Below are 17,557 nucleotides of genomic sequence, written 5' to 3' on the forward strand. Positions count from 1 at the left end.
GACTGATAACAACCATTTGAGCCATTTGGATACAGCTAAGTTGGGCGCGACCAAGCAACGATGGGTAGCTGAGCTGTCGGCCTACAATTATACCATCCGCTACCGTTCTGTTCGCTCAAATAAGAATGCAGACTCTTTGTCCAGACAACCCCCTGCAGAATGCTCCAACTCTCTTTCAGGGTCATTGGCTGCCGGAACTGCTTTACCTGTGCTCGTGCAACAAGCTGTGCGACGAGAAGGGTGTCTTCAGGTGACCCAAGAGACCATGTCTATCTTTCCTTCTCATACCGCTGAGGACCTAAGGGCTCTGCAAGAAGCGGATCCTACTATCAGTGCCTTCCTTCCATTCTGGCGGGTGCAGCAACCACCTAATTCTACAGCCCGGGAACGTCTGCCTGGACTAACCAAGGTACTATTTCGCCACTGGGATCGCATGGTGGAAACCGCTGGTCTGTTGGATCCACCGGCCTGACGGGGGTGAGGAAGTCTATCAACTCCTGCTGCCAGGATGCCTAAAGGATGAGGTGCTGAAGCAGCTCCACGATGAGCACGGTCATCAGGGCATTGAACGCACCTCCGAGTTAGTGTGGCAGAGGTGCTATTGGCCAGGGATGAGGGACGACATTAAACAGTGGTGCCTAGACTGTGTGCGATGTACCCTCGCCAAGTACGCTCGCCCCAAGCCCTATGCGCCCATGGGACACTTGCTTGCATCCCGTCCCAACCAGTTCCTGGCAGTGGACTTCACCTTCCTGGAACCTTCCAGAGATAGTAGGGAACAGGTTTTAATTATAAATGATGTGTTTTCTAAATTCACACAGGCGGTGCCTACCTGGGACCAGAAGGCAGCGACAGTAGCCAATGTGTTGGTCCGGGAGTGGTTCTTCCGGTACAGGGTCCCTGCTCGTCTCCTCTCTGACCAAGGCCGCAGTTTTGAGAGTGCCGTTATCTATCAGCTGTGCAGCCTATACGGGGTCCAAAAGACCCGGACAACACCCTACCATCCACAGGGCAATGGCCAGTGCGAGCGGTTTAATCGCACAATGCACGACCTGTTGCGGACACTCTTGGCCGAGCAGAAGAGCCGCTGGCCTGAGTATCTACCCCAATTGGTGTTCAGCTATAACGTCACTATCCATCAGTCAACGGGTGAGTCCCCACATTTTATGTTTGGTCAGGAGCCCCAACTACCTGTTGATTTCCTTTTGGGTACTAGAACCAGAACGTGGCAGAGTGAGTGAATGGGTGCAGGAACATCATAGACGTCTAACCCTGGCCTTCCATGGTGCCAGGGAACGGTTGCAGGCGGCTGCCGCACGGAGGAAGGAACGGCATGATCAAGGATGCCAGACTGTGCCATTGGAGATAGGACAGTTCCTTTATCTCAGAGACCATGGAGTAAGAGGGCTCACCAATATCCAGGATGCCTGGAGCCCAACCCTACATCAAGTGGTCCGAGGTGTGGTATACTCCGTAGCCCCCGTGCACGACCTCAATGTGAGTCGGCAAGTACATCGGGTGATGCTGAAGCTTGCCCGTCAAAATCACTGCCCGGAGCCCCCCGGTGTACCCTTGGAGCCTCCGACATCTGCTGATCATGAGACTGAAGATGATCATGCCGGTCAGTGGGTCGTGGTGAGAACACCCGGGATCCAGACACAGCCTGCCCATCTCGACCCAGTTGTCTCTCCTCCTGAATCGTCTAGTCCAGTTAGCCCCTGGGTACAAGTTGAACTGCCTGCTTCGGCTCCAATGACTCCTACAGTAGCTAGTCCTTCTGTGCTCGCCGTATCCCTCTTCCTCTCAGCCACGCCCTCTAGTTAGCTTGTAAGTGGCTAATTATTCATTAGTGTCAATAGCACTTTGTATAAAACTGTCACATCAGGTGGGAAACTGAGTAATCCCTCGCCGCGTACGTCCTCTTTACACTATATTTGCTGTCCTGTCGCCTATGAAAGATGTGTGACGGTGTACCAGACGCTTCCGGGGAGCATATTGTTGACCTACCGAAGGTCTTGGCTGGAAGACACTATGTACGCGCGCTCTGTCATTGCCTATTGGAATGCGAGTTGAGGTTTGAATGCGGGGGAGCCCCATTTCCGTTTATGTGGAATGTTGTATCCTTAGAGAAAGATTGTCACTGCTGCTTTGCCTTCTGTAAATTTAATGTAATTGTAGCTTTTGCCTCATTTTGTTTTCATTTTTGTTATTTTGTTTTTCCTGTCTGATCTGGCCTAAACATAGGCCATTGTTTTGGCCTAAACAAAAAACAACATTGGTTGATTTCTTGTTATTTTATTTTCCCTCTTCTATTTTGTTGTATGTCAGCCATAGGTGTGATATTGGCTGCCCCATTATTTTGCTGTGGTAATGCTAACATCTAGCTTTTCCTCTTCCTGATCCAATCAGAGTGTTGAAGCTGTTTTGTGGAGTAGGTCGCCGGATTTGAGTCCTCCTCTTCACGCATCGCACACAGTATTTGTAGTGGTAATGTGCACCTCAAGATTTGCAGGGATCACTTTGTTTTTATAGTATCTGTGCCTATGAGTGTGTGTGTGTGCGGGTGTGTGTTTGCGTGAATAGGCAACATAACCAGCAGCACGGGTGGTGTGTTGGTCTCACTCCTTTTCCAGGACAGGTAACCTCTTCCAAACAGATGACCTATTGAAGCCATTATTGTTTGTGTTTTGATATATCTGGCGGCAGCCACTACCTCCCTCTGGCTGGCCTAGGGGGCCTAATCTGTATCATCTCACACTATTATGAGAAACAAACCCCCACTGTTTTTTACTGAATTATTTGTTAATAAATATTTTTGTACTTTTATATTGAAATACTATGTCTCTGTCATTACTTAAGTATCTGTGTGTGAGAGCCCTCTTGTCTAAATCAAGGTGTTGGAGGTCTAGCTAAGGTACATATTGGTGTGAAAGGCCCCAGGTGGCGTAGTTGAGCACCCTTGAGTCAATATCTTTGTCATATGACTCCTGTGGTCACATATGTACAGTATTCATACTAGGTACTACAGAAATAGTATGATAGTATGCCATTTCGAACACACCTGCCTGGAAGTTATTAGTATGACTAGTAAGACCATAGGTGTGTTGAGGCAAATTGAAGCTGTACTCTGAAGGACAGTGGCACTCCAGGACCGAGTTTGGACACCCCTGCTTTATTGTTTTGGTCTGACTCAGCCCTGAAATCACTTTTTCTTCTTAGTTGTGTTATGTTTTTGAATAATAATAATAAAAACGGAAATGGTGGAAAATTATTCAGATCTCTTTATTATGTTATCTCCTTGACCCTAAACCATCGTAATCAACCCAAAACTTCCAATCAATGAATTCTGACAAAAACATAATTCACTTATCTTAAATGGTATATTAACATTTCTTGTCACCAAGTTCACTTCACTATATTACAATTAAATCCTAATCTAATCATGACAAACTATATATCGTTGGAAAGGTCTAAGACTCCTAAAATGATATTTTACCACTGTTTTTGTTACAAATTATGGCCAAACAGTAATAGATTAATTTATGACAAGAGTGAACCCTTAAAAAATCTACATCATAACAGCAGTTCTGACTTTTGTAACAAAAAGTCGATGGACACACTTTTAATTGAAACTTTGGTTTACGTGCTAAAGGTTCATAATAAAACATATTCTTATATTTGTCCATAAAAAATTATTAAATAAAATCACCCTCTCAAAAGTATACATACATTACAATACATTATCCTCTATATATACGGTCCTTCTCAAAAAATTAGCATATTGTGATAAAGTTCATTATTTTCCATAATGTAATGATAAAAATTAAACTTTCATATATTTTAGATTCATTGCACACCAACTGAAATATTTCAGGTCTTTTATTGTTTTAATACTGATGATTTTGGCATACAGCTCATGAAAACCCAAAATTCCTGTCTCAAAAAATTAGCATATTTCATCCGACCAATAAAAGAAGTGTTTTTAATACAAAAAAAAAGTCAACCTTCAAATAATTATGTTCAGTTATGCACTCAATAGTCAATACTTGGTCGGGAATCCTTTTGCAGAAATGACTGCTTCAATGCGGCGTGGCATGGAGGCAATCAGCCTGTGGCACTGCTGAGGTGTTATGGAGGCCCAGGATGCTTCGATAGCGGCCTTAAGCTCATCCAGAGAGTTGGGTCTTGCGTCTCTCAACTTTCTCTTCACAATATCCCACAGATTCTCTATGGGGTTCAGGTCAGGAGAGTTGGCAGGCCAATTGAGCACAGTAATACCATGGTCAGTAAACCATTTACCAGTGGTTTTGACACTGTGAGCAGGTGCCAGGTCGTGCTGAAAAATGAAATCTTCATCTCCATGAAGCTATTCAGCAGATGGAAGCATGAAGTGCTCCAAAATCTCCTGATAGCTAGCTGCATTGACCCTGCCCTTGATAAAACACAGTGGACCAACACCAGCAGCTGACATGGCACCCCAGACCATCACTGACTGTGGGTACTTGACACTGGACTTCAGGCATTTTGGCATTTCCTTCTCCCCAGTTTTCCTCCAGACTCATGGCACCTTGATTTCCGAATGACATGCAAAACTGAGCAACAGTCCAGTGCTGCTTCTCTGTAGCCCAGGTCAGGCGCTTCTGCCGCTGTTTCAGGTTCAAAAGTGGCTTGACCTGGGGAATGCGGCACCTGTAGCCCATTTCCTGCACACGCCTGTGCACGTTGGCTCTGGATGTTTCTACTCCAGACTCAGTCCACTGCTTCCGCAGGTCCCCCAAGGTCTGGAATCGGTCCTTCTCCACAATCTTCCTCAGGGTCCGGTCACCTCTTCTCGTTATGCAGTGTTTTTTGCCGCACTTTTTCCTTCCCACAGACTTCCCACTGAGGTGCCTTGATACAGCACTCTGGGAACAGCCTATTTGTTCAGAAATTTCTTTCTGTGTCTTACCCTCTGGCTTGAGGGTGTCGATGATGGCCTTCTGGACAGCAGTCAGGTTGGCAGTCTTACCCATGATTGCGGTTTTGAGTAATGAAACAGGCTGGGAGTTTTTAAAAGCCTCAGGAATCTTTTGCAGGTGTTTAGAGTTAATTAGTTGATTCAGATGATTAGGTTAATAGCTCGTTTAGAGACCCTTTTCATGATATGCTAATTTTTTGAGACAGGAATTTTGGGTTTTCATGAGCTGTATGACAAAATCATCAGTATTAAAACAATAAAACACCTGAAATATTTCAGTTGGTCTGCAATGAATCTAAAATATATGAAAGTTTAATTTTTATCATTACATTATGGAAAATAATGAACTTTATCACAATATGCTAATTTTTTGAGAAGGACCTGTAAATATATATATATATATATATATATATATATATAAAATATATATGATATTTATTTATCTCCTTACATCACATATTTGAGTAATTATCATAAATTAGGTTTCATTCGAAAGCTTACAAACTGAAATTGGATGTGGCATTACCATAGAAACGGTAATTTAAATTCTTTTATTTAAATTTAATTTAAATTCTGGCACCTACTACCCTATTGGGTGTCGTCATGTTACATAATTTATAATCAAAACCTTTTCTAATCTTGACAAAACACATATTATCGGAAAGGTCTGAGTCTCAAGGTTCCATATTTTGTGATAGAAGAGATATTTGGACAGAAATGTATAAATATGTTATGGCAGAATGCATAAAAATTTTAATTGAATGTGTCACCTGGTGGCTATTTTTTTTATTAAGCCTAAACAAAATATCATTAGGAACTGACATTTTTGTGATATCAACTTTAAATGTGGAACACAACTTGGATAGACATATGCCTTTAATTTTATAGTCAAGAATATTTAGTAGAATATTATATACACTGGCGTTCAAAAGTTTGGGGTCGGTAAGATTTTTAATGTTTTTAAAAGAAGTCTCTTCTGCTCACCAAGGCTGCATTTATTTGATTAAAAATACAAAACAAACCCAGTAATATTGTGAAATGTTTTCTATGTGAATATATAATAAAGTGTAATTTATTCCTGTGATCAAAGCTGAATTTTCAGCATCATTACTCCACTCTTCAGTGTCACATGATCCTTCAGAAATCATTCTAACATTTCTCATTATTATCAATGTTGAAAACAGTTATTTACATTTTTATTTCCGGATTCTTTGATGAATAGAACGTTCAAAAGAACAGCATTTATCTGAAATAGAAGCTTTTGTAACATTAAACACTACTGTTCAAAACTTTGAGGTCAGTAAGAATTTTAATTTATTTTTTGGGGGAAAGAAATAAAATAAATCAATACTTTTATTCATCAAGGAGGAATTAAATTGATCAAAAGTGACAGTAAAGACATTTATAATGTTACAAAAGATTCTATTTCAAATAAATGCTGTTGTTTTTAACTTTCTGTTCATCAAAGAATCCTAAAAAAAGGGTACACAACTGTTTTCAACATTGATAATAATCATAAATGTTTCTTGAGCATCAAATCATCATATTAGAATGATTTCTGAAGGATCATGTGACACTGAAGACTGGAGTAATGATGCTGAAAATTCAGCTTTGATCACAGGAATAAATTACACTTTACGATATATTCACATAGAAAACAGCTGTTTTACATGGAAATAATATTTCACAATATTACTGGGTTTGTTTTATATTTTTAATCAAATAAATGCAGCCTTGGTGAGCATAAGAGACTTCTTTTAAAAACATTAAAAATCTTACCGACCCCAGACTTTTGAACGGCAATGTGTAAGAAAAAATATTTAGTACAGTAAATTTAAACTTTTATAATTTTTTCATTCTATAATTTTTTTAGAAGTGCTTTCACTTCATCAATAATCTGCTGAGTGTCTTCTTTAAAACAAGACCAAACTTAGGTTGTAGGTTTAAAGCATTCTTGAATTACAAACATTTAGGTTTGGATAGTGTATCTTTATGTCCATTCTCAAAAAGGGTGGTGTCAGTTAAGGGGTTAAAAAACAATAAATTACATTTACATTTAATATTTTAGCAGATGCTAAAAAAATCTAATGCGACTTACAAATAAGGAGAGCAATAGAAGCAATCAAACCAACAACAGGGCAACCATATGTAAGTGTTGTGACTAGTCCCAGTTACTCTTGCAGATTACACATAGCACAGTTTTTTTTTTTAAATAATAGATTTATAGAATAGTAAGTGTTGGTATTTATGGGTCATGTGTTGACAAAAAAATGAACCTCATCTTACACAAAACTAAAAATAAGAGACTATAACAAATAATTGTTACTTATTTCTCATGCAGTTCAAAGTGTTATGGATAGAATCTTTCTACAATCTGTTCTGATTCATCAACACAGTTTCACTGATGATCCAATAAAAGCATAAAACCCAGGATAGAGCGGTTGAGTGAATGTGGTCTGGACTGTGTGGATGAGGTTAATTGTGTCAGAGACGCTGTAGAAGGACAGAGTTCCTGCACTGTGATCCACATACACTCCTATTCTCCTGCTGGACACTACAGGTAGTTCAGTCCATATGTTATTGTGAATGAATAAGTTCTTGGAGGGAGAGCAGATCAAACTCCAGGACTGATCATTACATCCAAACACACAGTCAATACCCCGTCCCTTCCTGCTGATGCTCTTATACGACACTGATATATCCACACCAAACATCCCACTCCACTCAATCTCCCAGTAACAGCGTCCACACACACTCTCTCTACACAACACCTGCTGATTATACTCATCAAATCTGTCTGGATGATCAGGATACGGCTGCTCTGAGAGAGTGCCAGTAATCACTCTGTTCCTCTCAGACAGACGGAGGAGTTTATTCACTGTGTTTGGATCCAGAGTGAGCTGGTGAGAATCTGATGGGGAGAAAAAACATGACAATCAGGAATTATGAATCTGCTTGATCTTTTTATGTAGCTGAACTCATGGTTTCTGTTTAGTGTATCAGCAGTGTCATTAGAGGTTATCAGATATTCTGGGCAAATCATCATTTACATAATTTACATGTTTTCATTCACCTTCTACCGGCAGAACATGAACATACTCTGAGTTTCCTCTTCGACATCTGTTCACTCAACATTGCGTCAGTAACTGAAGCTATGGGGAAACACCATTCTCCACAAATACTGAACCCCTACTGAATTATGTCAGTGTCAGACACTGGCTATCAGTGTTTGAGTGCACCAAATGATGGCATTCTGACCTCAGAATCTTTATTCTTTAGCAGTTCTCGCCACCTGAAGAAGAAGCCGGAAGAAGAAGCAGATGGATTGAGCACAAACACCTGCTGCATGCTGGCTGCCCTCCCATGCTGTATTCATGCTCTCCTGCCTCCCATGGCAGAGCTGCGAAACCGAGCATGGAGATTACAGCAAAGAGGTTATTCCTCCTTCTCTCCTGTTATGAACCTAGTGTGGGTCATATTGTGTGGGTTTGGTTATCCTTTGTCACTTGTTTTGTAGGTTGGAGTTGTAGGCAGTGACGTCATGATGACCGATGGTTTACACCTGTGCTAGAACTGATGCCGGCAAACTAAAGCAGCTCCCTTCAGTCGTGACGGGGCGCGTTCTCCCCTCGTGCCATTTTGTTGTTGTCTTAGTTATTGTCTCGGTCACGTTTTTGGTCTATTCTCTTACTTTATTACTTTTACTTTAATAAATTATTTTTGCATACCACTTTAACGTGTCACCTCCTTCTTTGCCGCGGCTTGCAAGCCGGCCGTGACAAATGGGGGCTCGTTCGCTCGTTTGCTAACTTTGGAAAATTCCTGTTATTTGTTGACATGATTTGGGAAGCGTTTTCGTTGCGTTCGGTTATTTTGTAATGAACTTGGCACGTTCATTAACTGAACGTAAAACTGGAAGAATGTTGTTTGGTTAACGCTATTGTTTGGGATGTCTTATTCGTCGTTTGGAAGGAAATGCGCATTGAATTTATTTGTTTTGAGGACGTATGTTGCTGTATCCTTAGTTAGCTGTTCTATGCTGTTTTTAAAGGGTAAGTGACTTTGCAAATCTTATCGTGGGGAGAATATTGTTGATGTTCCCTTTTTAAGTGTAGCTGCTTGGTCCCTTTTGGAACAAGTAGGTAATGTAATTTTTTTTATTTTTGTGTGGTGGCCGTGAGTAGAGCAGTTGTCTCGGGTGCATATCCGTGGTATGAGATAGTCGCCAGAGTGCTGGTTGCTTTTTTTGTTCCAGCGGTACTTGGTGCTTAATAACCCCTCACCAGTAACTACACGAAGATTAGGGGTGAGTTAGTTAGTTGTTTTTTCCTATAGATAGGAAAAGGGAACCTTTTATTCCTACCACATGAGGTTTGTGAATCACACTATATTGATTATAATGTATATTTTAGAGGAAGCATCCCTCTGAAGCGTTACTTGAGTCGTTTACAAAAGATCAAAAGATACAAAAAATCAGTTGTTTAGCATTGCAGATCATTATGAAGTCGAACTCGAAGATAAGAGATTAAAAGAGAGTACAATTAGAGAAACAATTAAAACAAAATTGATAGAACAAGCTGTATTGATTGAAATGTCTGATACAGCTACTGCTAGACAAATTAAATCACCTGTTGGCTTTTGAACAACAAGAAAGGTTATTGCTGTTACAGCTTGAACAGGAGCGTGTAAAATTAGAAATGGAGCGTGAGAGAAATATAACTAAACAGACAGATATAGAGCTGCAGAAATACTGCTTAGATATGATAAGAGAAGGCAGAATAGATGATGGTTCAGAGGATGTTTTTCAGGGTGTTTCTAAAATGTTTGACACTGCGGGAAACTTACGTTTGATGCCTAAATTTAGTGAAGGAGATCCGGATACATTTTTTACCTTGTTTGAACGGATTGCGGAAGCGAGAGGTTGGCCCAGTAAGGAACGTACTTTTACAGTGCGTGCTTACTGGTAGGGCTCAGGAAGTCTATTCTTCTCTTCCAGTCTCAGACCCTAATGATTATGACCTTGTAAAAGCAGCAGTTTTGAAATCGTATGAGTTAGTACCAGAAGCATATAGACAAAAATTTAGAACGCGGCCAGAGGTGTTAATGTTGTTCATGTTGAGTTTGTTAGAGAGCTCAGTACAGCATTTAGTCGCTGGTGTATAGCATCTGAGGTAATCACATTTGAGGAGTTGACCAACTTAATTAATATGATGATTTGATGCTCAAGAAACATTTATGATTATGATCAATGTTGAAAACAGTTGTGTACCATTTGTTTTAGGATTCTTTGATGAACAGAAAGTTAAAAACAACAGCATTTATTTAAAATAGAATCTTTTGTAACATTATAAATGTCTTTACTGTCACTTTTGATCAATTTAATTCCTCCTTGATGAATAAAAGTATTGATTTATTTTATTTATTTCCCCCCAAAAATAAAATAAAAATACTTACTGACCCCAAAGTTTTGAACGGTAGTGTTTAATGTTGCAAAAGATTTTATTTCTGATAAATGCTGTTCTTTTGAACTTTCTATTTATCAAAGAATCCTGAAATAAAAATGTAAATAACTGTTTTCAACATTGATAATAATGAGAAATGTTTCTTGAGCATCAAATCATCATATCAGAATGATTTCTGAAGGATCATGTGACACTGAAGACTGGAGTAATGATGCTGAAAATTCAACTTTAAAATCACAGGAATAAATTATATTTTTAAATATAATAAATAAGAAAAAAGTTATTTTAAATTGTAATAATATTTCACAATATTACTGATTTTTTGTTGTATTTTTAATTAAATAAATACAGCGTTGGTGAGCATAATTGACTTCTTTTAAAAACATTAAAAATCGTACCAACCCCAAACTTTTGAACGGCAGTGTGTATGTATGTATATATATATATACATATATATATATATATAATTTATTTATACACTTTTTCCTCCTCAGATTCTTTCTTGTGTGACACACCTGAATGAAAGGCTCATCAATATGCGAGAAATTGTTTTCTCAGGTGTGAATTATTCATGATAAGGGGTTGGGCCGTTCACGCCCACACGAATATTGCCTTTCCAAACAAAAAGTGTTTTACAAAATTTAAATCAATGTATTGTTTAATGTGAATGATTAGGCTGGGTGATTTTCAGATCATTTTGAAGCAAAAACTCTAGGGTCTAGGCCACAACATCCATTAGTCAAAAGTATTGTGGACACATATTTAGTATGTGTTTTGTGGCCTTATTTCAGAAACTTTAATTTTTAATTTTATCCATAACCATGCATAAACAATATTCTCTCAAAAATACAAACATGTACATACATGTTGCTCACATATTATGGTAGCCCTGTTTGTGCTAAATAGAGTGTAATTACACCTTTGCCATAAATATGTTTATAACCAACTGAAAAAAGCACAAATGTCAGGGCATGTCAAAACATCTCAAGGACCCCAAAAACACCTTAGACCCCAGAGGGTTAAACTATCTGATTGCCACTCCAGAGAGAACGAAGTCCACCCAGTTGTGTCATGTTAATTTGTTGAAGCCCTATTATTGCCGTTCTCACAAGATGTCAGACGATGAGGTGAAACCTGCATTAGTAGTTGGGAGAATTTCGCTTGTGGGGGAGGAAATAGATGAGGGAGTTTCTTTTCCAGAGGATACAGTACTATTGGGACGTCTAAAAAATTCAGAGACTCTTAAAATTGTTTATAAAATGTTGGCGCATTTGCCTGATGATAAATGTGGTGATTTGATTGATATTATTAATCATCATGTTTCTTTATTTGGTAATGTACCTTCGCGTACACATTGGTTGGAGCACGATATTGATGTTGGGGATTCGAAGCCCATTCGCCAGAATTTTTATCGGGTGTCCCCAAATAATCTCCTGCATTTTAACGCTGAAGTTCAGTATATGCTGGATCATGATATTGCACGACCTTCATTTTCTAGTTGGGCATCTCCCTGCTTGCTTGTGAATAAATCGGATGGTACTTATCGGTTTTGCACCGACTATCGTAAAATAAATAGAGTAACAAAACCAGACACATTTCCACTGCCTCGCATTGAGGATTGTTTTGATCGGGTTGGGTCGGCGAAATTTGTAAGCAAGTTTGATCTGCTTAAAGGCTATTGGCAAGTTCCATTGACCAAAAGAGCTCAAGAGATTTCCACTTTTATTACATCAGAGGGGTTATTCTCTTATAACGTCATGAGTTTTGGCCTTAGAAATGCGCCTGCAACCTTTTAGTTACTTATGAATAGGGTTGTTTCTGGGTTAGAGGCTGTCTATCTAGACGATGTAGTAGTTTTTAGTGATTCATGGGAGCAGCACTTGAAGCATATCGCAGACCTGTTCTCTCATCTTGAAGAGGCTGGGCTGACCATAAATCTGGCTAAATGCAAGTTTGCCAAGGGCACTGTGACTTATTTAGGTAAGGTAGTTGGACAAGGATGTGTGCGACCAGTTCAGGCCAAGGTTGAGGCCATTGATCACTTTCCTTCTCCTACCACTAAGGAGTTGATGTGGTTTTTGGGGTTAGTAGGTTACTATCGGGGATTTTGCAGGAATTTTTCTACCGTGGTAACCACCCTCAATGATCTGTTGAAAGCAAAGGCAGTTTTTGGTCTATTCTCTTACTTTATTACTTTTACTTTAATAAATTATTTTTGCATACCATCTACCTGTCAGGATGCTTTTGAGACAGCTAAATCACTGCTTACTTCCACTCCTGTGTTGGCAGCGCCTCGTTTTGATTGTTCTTTTCAGGTATGTGTGGATGCTAGCAATGTGGGTGCTGGAGCAGTGTTGTTACAGGCTGATGAGGAAGGAATTTACCGTCCAGTTAGCTACTTCTCAAAAAAGTTAAATTCTTATTATTTGAATTATTCAGGGCCCGTGGTTGCTGAGGATATTGGAGAGTATTACAGAGTGGTGGGTCTTTCCAGTTTTGGGAGTTATCGGGTGACAGTTTTTCATAAATGTCCACCCTTTTCTATATGGTGGGGGGGTGGGGGGGGGGGTGTTATGACCCTAGTGTGGGTCATTTTGTGTGGGTTCGGTTATCCTTTGTCGTTGTTTTGTAGGTTGGAGTTGTAGGCAGTGACGTCATGATGACTGATGGTTTACACCTGTGCTAGAACTGATGCCGGCAAACTAAAGCAGCTCCCTTCAGTTGTGACGGGGCGCGTTCTCCCCTCGTGCCATTTTGTTGTTGTCTTAGTTATTGTCTCAGTCCCGTTTTTGGTCTATTCTCTTACTTTATTACTTTTACTTTAATAAATGTTATTCTTTTTGCATACCACTTTAACGTGTCATCTCCTTCTTTGTCGTTGCTTGCGAGCCGGCCGTGACACTCCGAAAATGATGTATTTGCACAGGGATGTAAGGTGCTTGGAAGAGGTCCTCAGCCAACATGTGCTCACTCATTTCTGAACAAACACTCAGTCAAAATCCCCTCCAACACTGTTTTGGCTCTGTTATGAGATTCATGATTCTATGGTTGATGGATAACAGCTGTATCCACTGTCTCATGATGTTAGCACTTGTGAGAAGCCCTTACGGCACCATCAGATCAGGTGTTAAGCTTCTGCAACCGTGGTATTCAACTATGTCCTTTAATCATGATAGTAATGTGATAACATGGCAATCTGAGGCTCGGGTCAGGAAGCATACAAACTGGCTAAACCGACCGTCTGCCAGCTGTCTCAAGTCACCAAGGTCAGATAAATCCCATCACATAAAGGCTCTTTCACCTAGATATCATCATATAGAGAATGTGTCTGTTCCCCGAATTAGGAAATACAAAAAACTTTCATCACCTCAGCATCCCAGATAGCTTAGAAGAACTCGATATTGCGACAGAAACTTTTAACTCTCTCTTTTCAAGCACTTTAGACACAGTTGCTCCGTTGCGCTTAAAGAAGATCAAAGAAAATAGTCCAACGCCGTGGTACAATGAGCACACTAAGGCCCTAATGAGAGCAGCAAGAAAAATGGACCGAAACTGGAAGAAAACAAAATTAGAGGTTTTTCGCATTTCATGGAAGGAGAGCTTGATTGCATACAGAGGCCTTAAAAACTGCAAGATCTGCTTATTTTTCAACCCTATTAGAATAAAATAAACAAAACCCAAGGTACTTATTCGAAACAGTTACTAAACTGACGAAAAATAAAGTTTCAAGCCCAGAAGTTTGCAAGCAGCACAACAGTAATGACTTTATGACCTTCTTCACTTATAAGATTGATAATATCAGGAAAAAAATTATAACTATGCAACCGTCTACTACAGTATCGCATCAGACAGTGCATTGTAGTCTCACTGATGAAAAATTCGATTCATTCATTGGTATAGGAGAGGAAGAATTTTCTAAACTCGTTAAATCATCTAAATCGACAACATGTACCTATACAGTATGTTAGACCCTATACCGACTAAACTATGATGCTTCCAGAGGTCATAGATCCTCTTCTCAATATCATTAATTCATCGTTGTCATTAGGATACGTACCGAAAACTTTTAAGGTGGCTATGATTAAACCACTTGTTAAAAAAACGCAACTTGATCCTACAGAATTAGTCAATTACAGGCCGATCTCAAATCTACCTTTTATGTCAAAAATACTAGAAAAGGCAGTATCCTCACAACTATGTTCCTTTTTAGAAAGAAATGGTATCTACGAAGATTTTCAGTCAGGATTTAGACCGTGTCATAGTACTGAGACAGCTCTCATTAGAGTCACAAATTATTTGCTTTTATCACGTGGTTGTATCTCGCTATTGGTGTTACTCGATCTTAGTGCTGCATTTGATACTATTGACCACAACATTCTTTTAAATAGACTTGAAAATTATGTTGGCATTAGTGGAATTGCATTAGCATGTTTTAAATCATACTTATCTGACCGTTATCAGTTTGTAGCAGTAAATGAAGAGATGTCTTATCGATCAAAAGTTCAGTATGGTGTACCACAAGGCTCAGTACTAGGACCGTTGCTGTTCACTCTGTACATGCTACCCTTAGGAGATATTATTAGGAAGCATGGCATTAGTTTTCACTGTTATGCTGATGATACTCAGCTCTACGTATATTTCTTCAAGCCCTGACGAAACTTACCAATTCACCAAATTAACGGAATGCATAGCTGATATAAAAAACTGGATGACTAGTAATTTCCTACAACTTAATTCTGATAAAACAGAGATTCTAATTATTGGACAAAAAACTTCCTCACGTAATAACCTAGAATACTGTCTAACACATGATGGCTGCTCTGTCAAGTCCTCGTCGTCGGTCAGGAACCTGGGTGTGCTCTTCGATAGCAATCTGTCACTTGAAAGTCACGTGAATAGTTTCTGTAAAACCGCATTTTTTCATCTAAAAACTATATCTAAATTACATCATATGCTCTCAATGACAAATGCAGAACTATTAGTTAATGCGTTCATGACATCAAGGTAAGATTAGGGTAATGCTCTTATGGGTGGTTGCCCTGCACGCCTAATAAACAAACTACAGCTGGTCCAATACGCAGCAGCTAGAGTTCTTACCAGAACCAGGAAGTATAACCACATTAGCCCGGTTCTGTCAACACTGCATTGGCTCCCTATTAAACATCGTATACATTTTAAAATATTGCTTATTACTTACAAAGCACTAAATGGTTTAGCTCCCCAGTACTTGAGCGAGCTCTTAACGCATTATAGTCCTTCACGTCTATTGCAATCTCAAAGAGATCGAATCTCATTGAAGCCTACCGGCATGCCTTTGGCCGACAGCGTTTTGTTTTACCGTTCTTGATGCTTAAATAGGTAACCGTTTATTAGGGAGTTTATTAACTGTTTATTTATTTAGTCAAGCATTTTGTTTAATTAACAATGGCACATTACAACATAAATTTGCTACATTCCAGTAGAGCCGCTGCACAGACGACAAAACTGATGAAGGAAGATTGTCAGCCGATCGCGTCAGAAAATGAAAATGAAGAAGCTCTTCTTTAATCTGCTAAATTATTGTTTTGTGAATCATTCACGAAATTGAAATGACTGACAGTGATACCCGGCCATAGCAACGGAAGAAGTTTTTCAAAACAGATCCATACATTGAACAAATCAGAAAAAGACTGATTTTGTTGACTACACAAAATAACAGACTAACTAAATAGTATTGCTTTCAATATAAAAACCAATGAAAATGTAAAAGAACACCAAGATTAATTAAGTTTGAAACCACATCGCACATTTCAAGGTTTAAATAAAGTGTCGGGACAGTTAATTTATTTAAAACAGGGTTGCATCGAGTTTAGAGTTTATTTCCTTTGCGATGCAAAATAAGAAACGCAGAATCTTATTCTTGCGACATTTTTAATTTGTATTGCAAAATAAATTGCAGCTAAATTAAACAATTAAACCAGTACAAAATGAAAATAGTCCAAAGCAACATAAATTAAGAACATGCGCTTTCCGTTGCCTCTCGCGCGCTGGATCTCTTTTCAGCAAGTTTATTTAGTCTCCCTCACTGTGCGCGCCGGGTCTCTCTCGAAATTAAACATATCAGGGTAAAAACACATCATACAGCTGATAATACTGCATATGTCGCTGCGTGTCATCCATACAAATCACGAAAAAAACTGTAACAAATGACTTAGCCTTTGTTGCTTCAAAGACACAGCATGCCTTGTTTAATTCACCTTACAATAAAACGAGGTTGATCGTGAATTAAAGAGCTCTGTATCTGCTGATCACTCCTATTCGTTTCTTGGCACACTGTAAAACCTAACACTGAAAGTCACTAAATAAAATTAGTTCATTTAACTTCTTTTTTTTTTAAAAAGTTCATTTCACTCAATAAAAAATGTGATATTAACTCAAAAACTCAGAACTTAACTCAGAACAAGTTATGAATAACCTATTTGTTATTTTAGCTCTAAAGAATTAAGCTGAATTTAATTAATTTAATCTAGTTTGTTAATGGTTGAAAATAAAAATAATATGAAAAGTAAATTAGAAACCAGCAGGTGGGTTTACTTCTTCCTAATTTTAAATAATATTTTTCAAGAAACTACTTTTGTATAAGGCCTATACTTTTATACTTTTCATAGCTAATGAAAAACACGTAAATAAATACATTTCAACTTTTCAGCTTCATTCAACGCTTACATTAAGGTCCTTGTGAAGTCTTTGATTTTGTCACTGCGTACTTTCTCAGAAAAACCCGCGCATTTATTTCAACAGGCGTAATACCCCCACAGCTTCACGGAACTCACTCAGTCACACAAAATCAAAATCAGGATAACGGACATGAAGAGAATTAACAGGTAAGCACGGAAAACTGCTTCATCCTTTTTATAACACTCTTAAACGTTTTAATTTTGTATTGTAGTGACTCTTCATCTTAAGAAGACCGAATAGCTAATTTAGGGTAATTTGTGTCACGTCATATTTACGACTTACCGTTAGGCAATGCGACTTTGCAGAGATTATTATTTTTTGGATCAGCGGCAGTAGTTAATGTGCTGTGACTACACGACAGTTTTGTCAGTGGAAAAATAATTCATATATTTGTGTGTTTTCTCACATTTTGGCATAGACA

General features: G+C 38.9%; 1 protein-coding gene across 2 annotated transcripts in view; it reads right to left on the bottom strand.

Annotated features, from left to right (window-relative positions):
- Positions 1-6,787: 6,787 nt before the first annotated feature.
- The window catches only part of LOC143741581 (tripartite motif-containing protein 16-like protein), a 33,614-nt gene continuing 22,844 nt past the window's right edge, over positions 6,788-17,557 (bottom strand). For both annotated transcript variants that reach the window (XM_077233846.1, XM_077233845.1), the window contains one exon: positions 6,788-7,868. In XM_077233846.1, the coding sequence (XP_077089961.1) occupies positions 7,345-7,868 (524 nt within the window). In that variant the 3' untranslated portion in view covers positions 6,788-7,344. The remainder of the gene's footprint in view (positions 7,869-17,557) is intronic.

This window comes from Siphateles boraxobius, unplaced genomic scaffold (genome assembly GCF_051911475.1).
Source record: "Siphateles boraxobius isolate OS27281-9 unplaced genomic scaffold, OSU_SipBor_1 19, whole genome shotgun sequence".
In the NCBI taxonomy this organism is placed as follows: domain Eukaryota; kingdom Metazoa; phylum Chordata; class Actinopteri; order Cypriniformes; family Leuciscidae; genus Siphateles; species Siphateles boraxobius.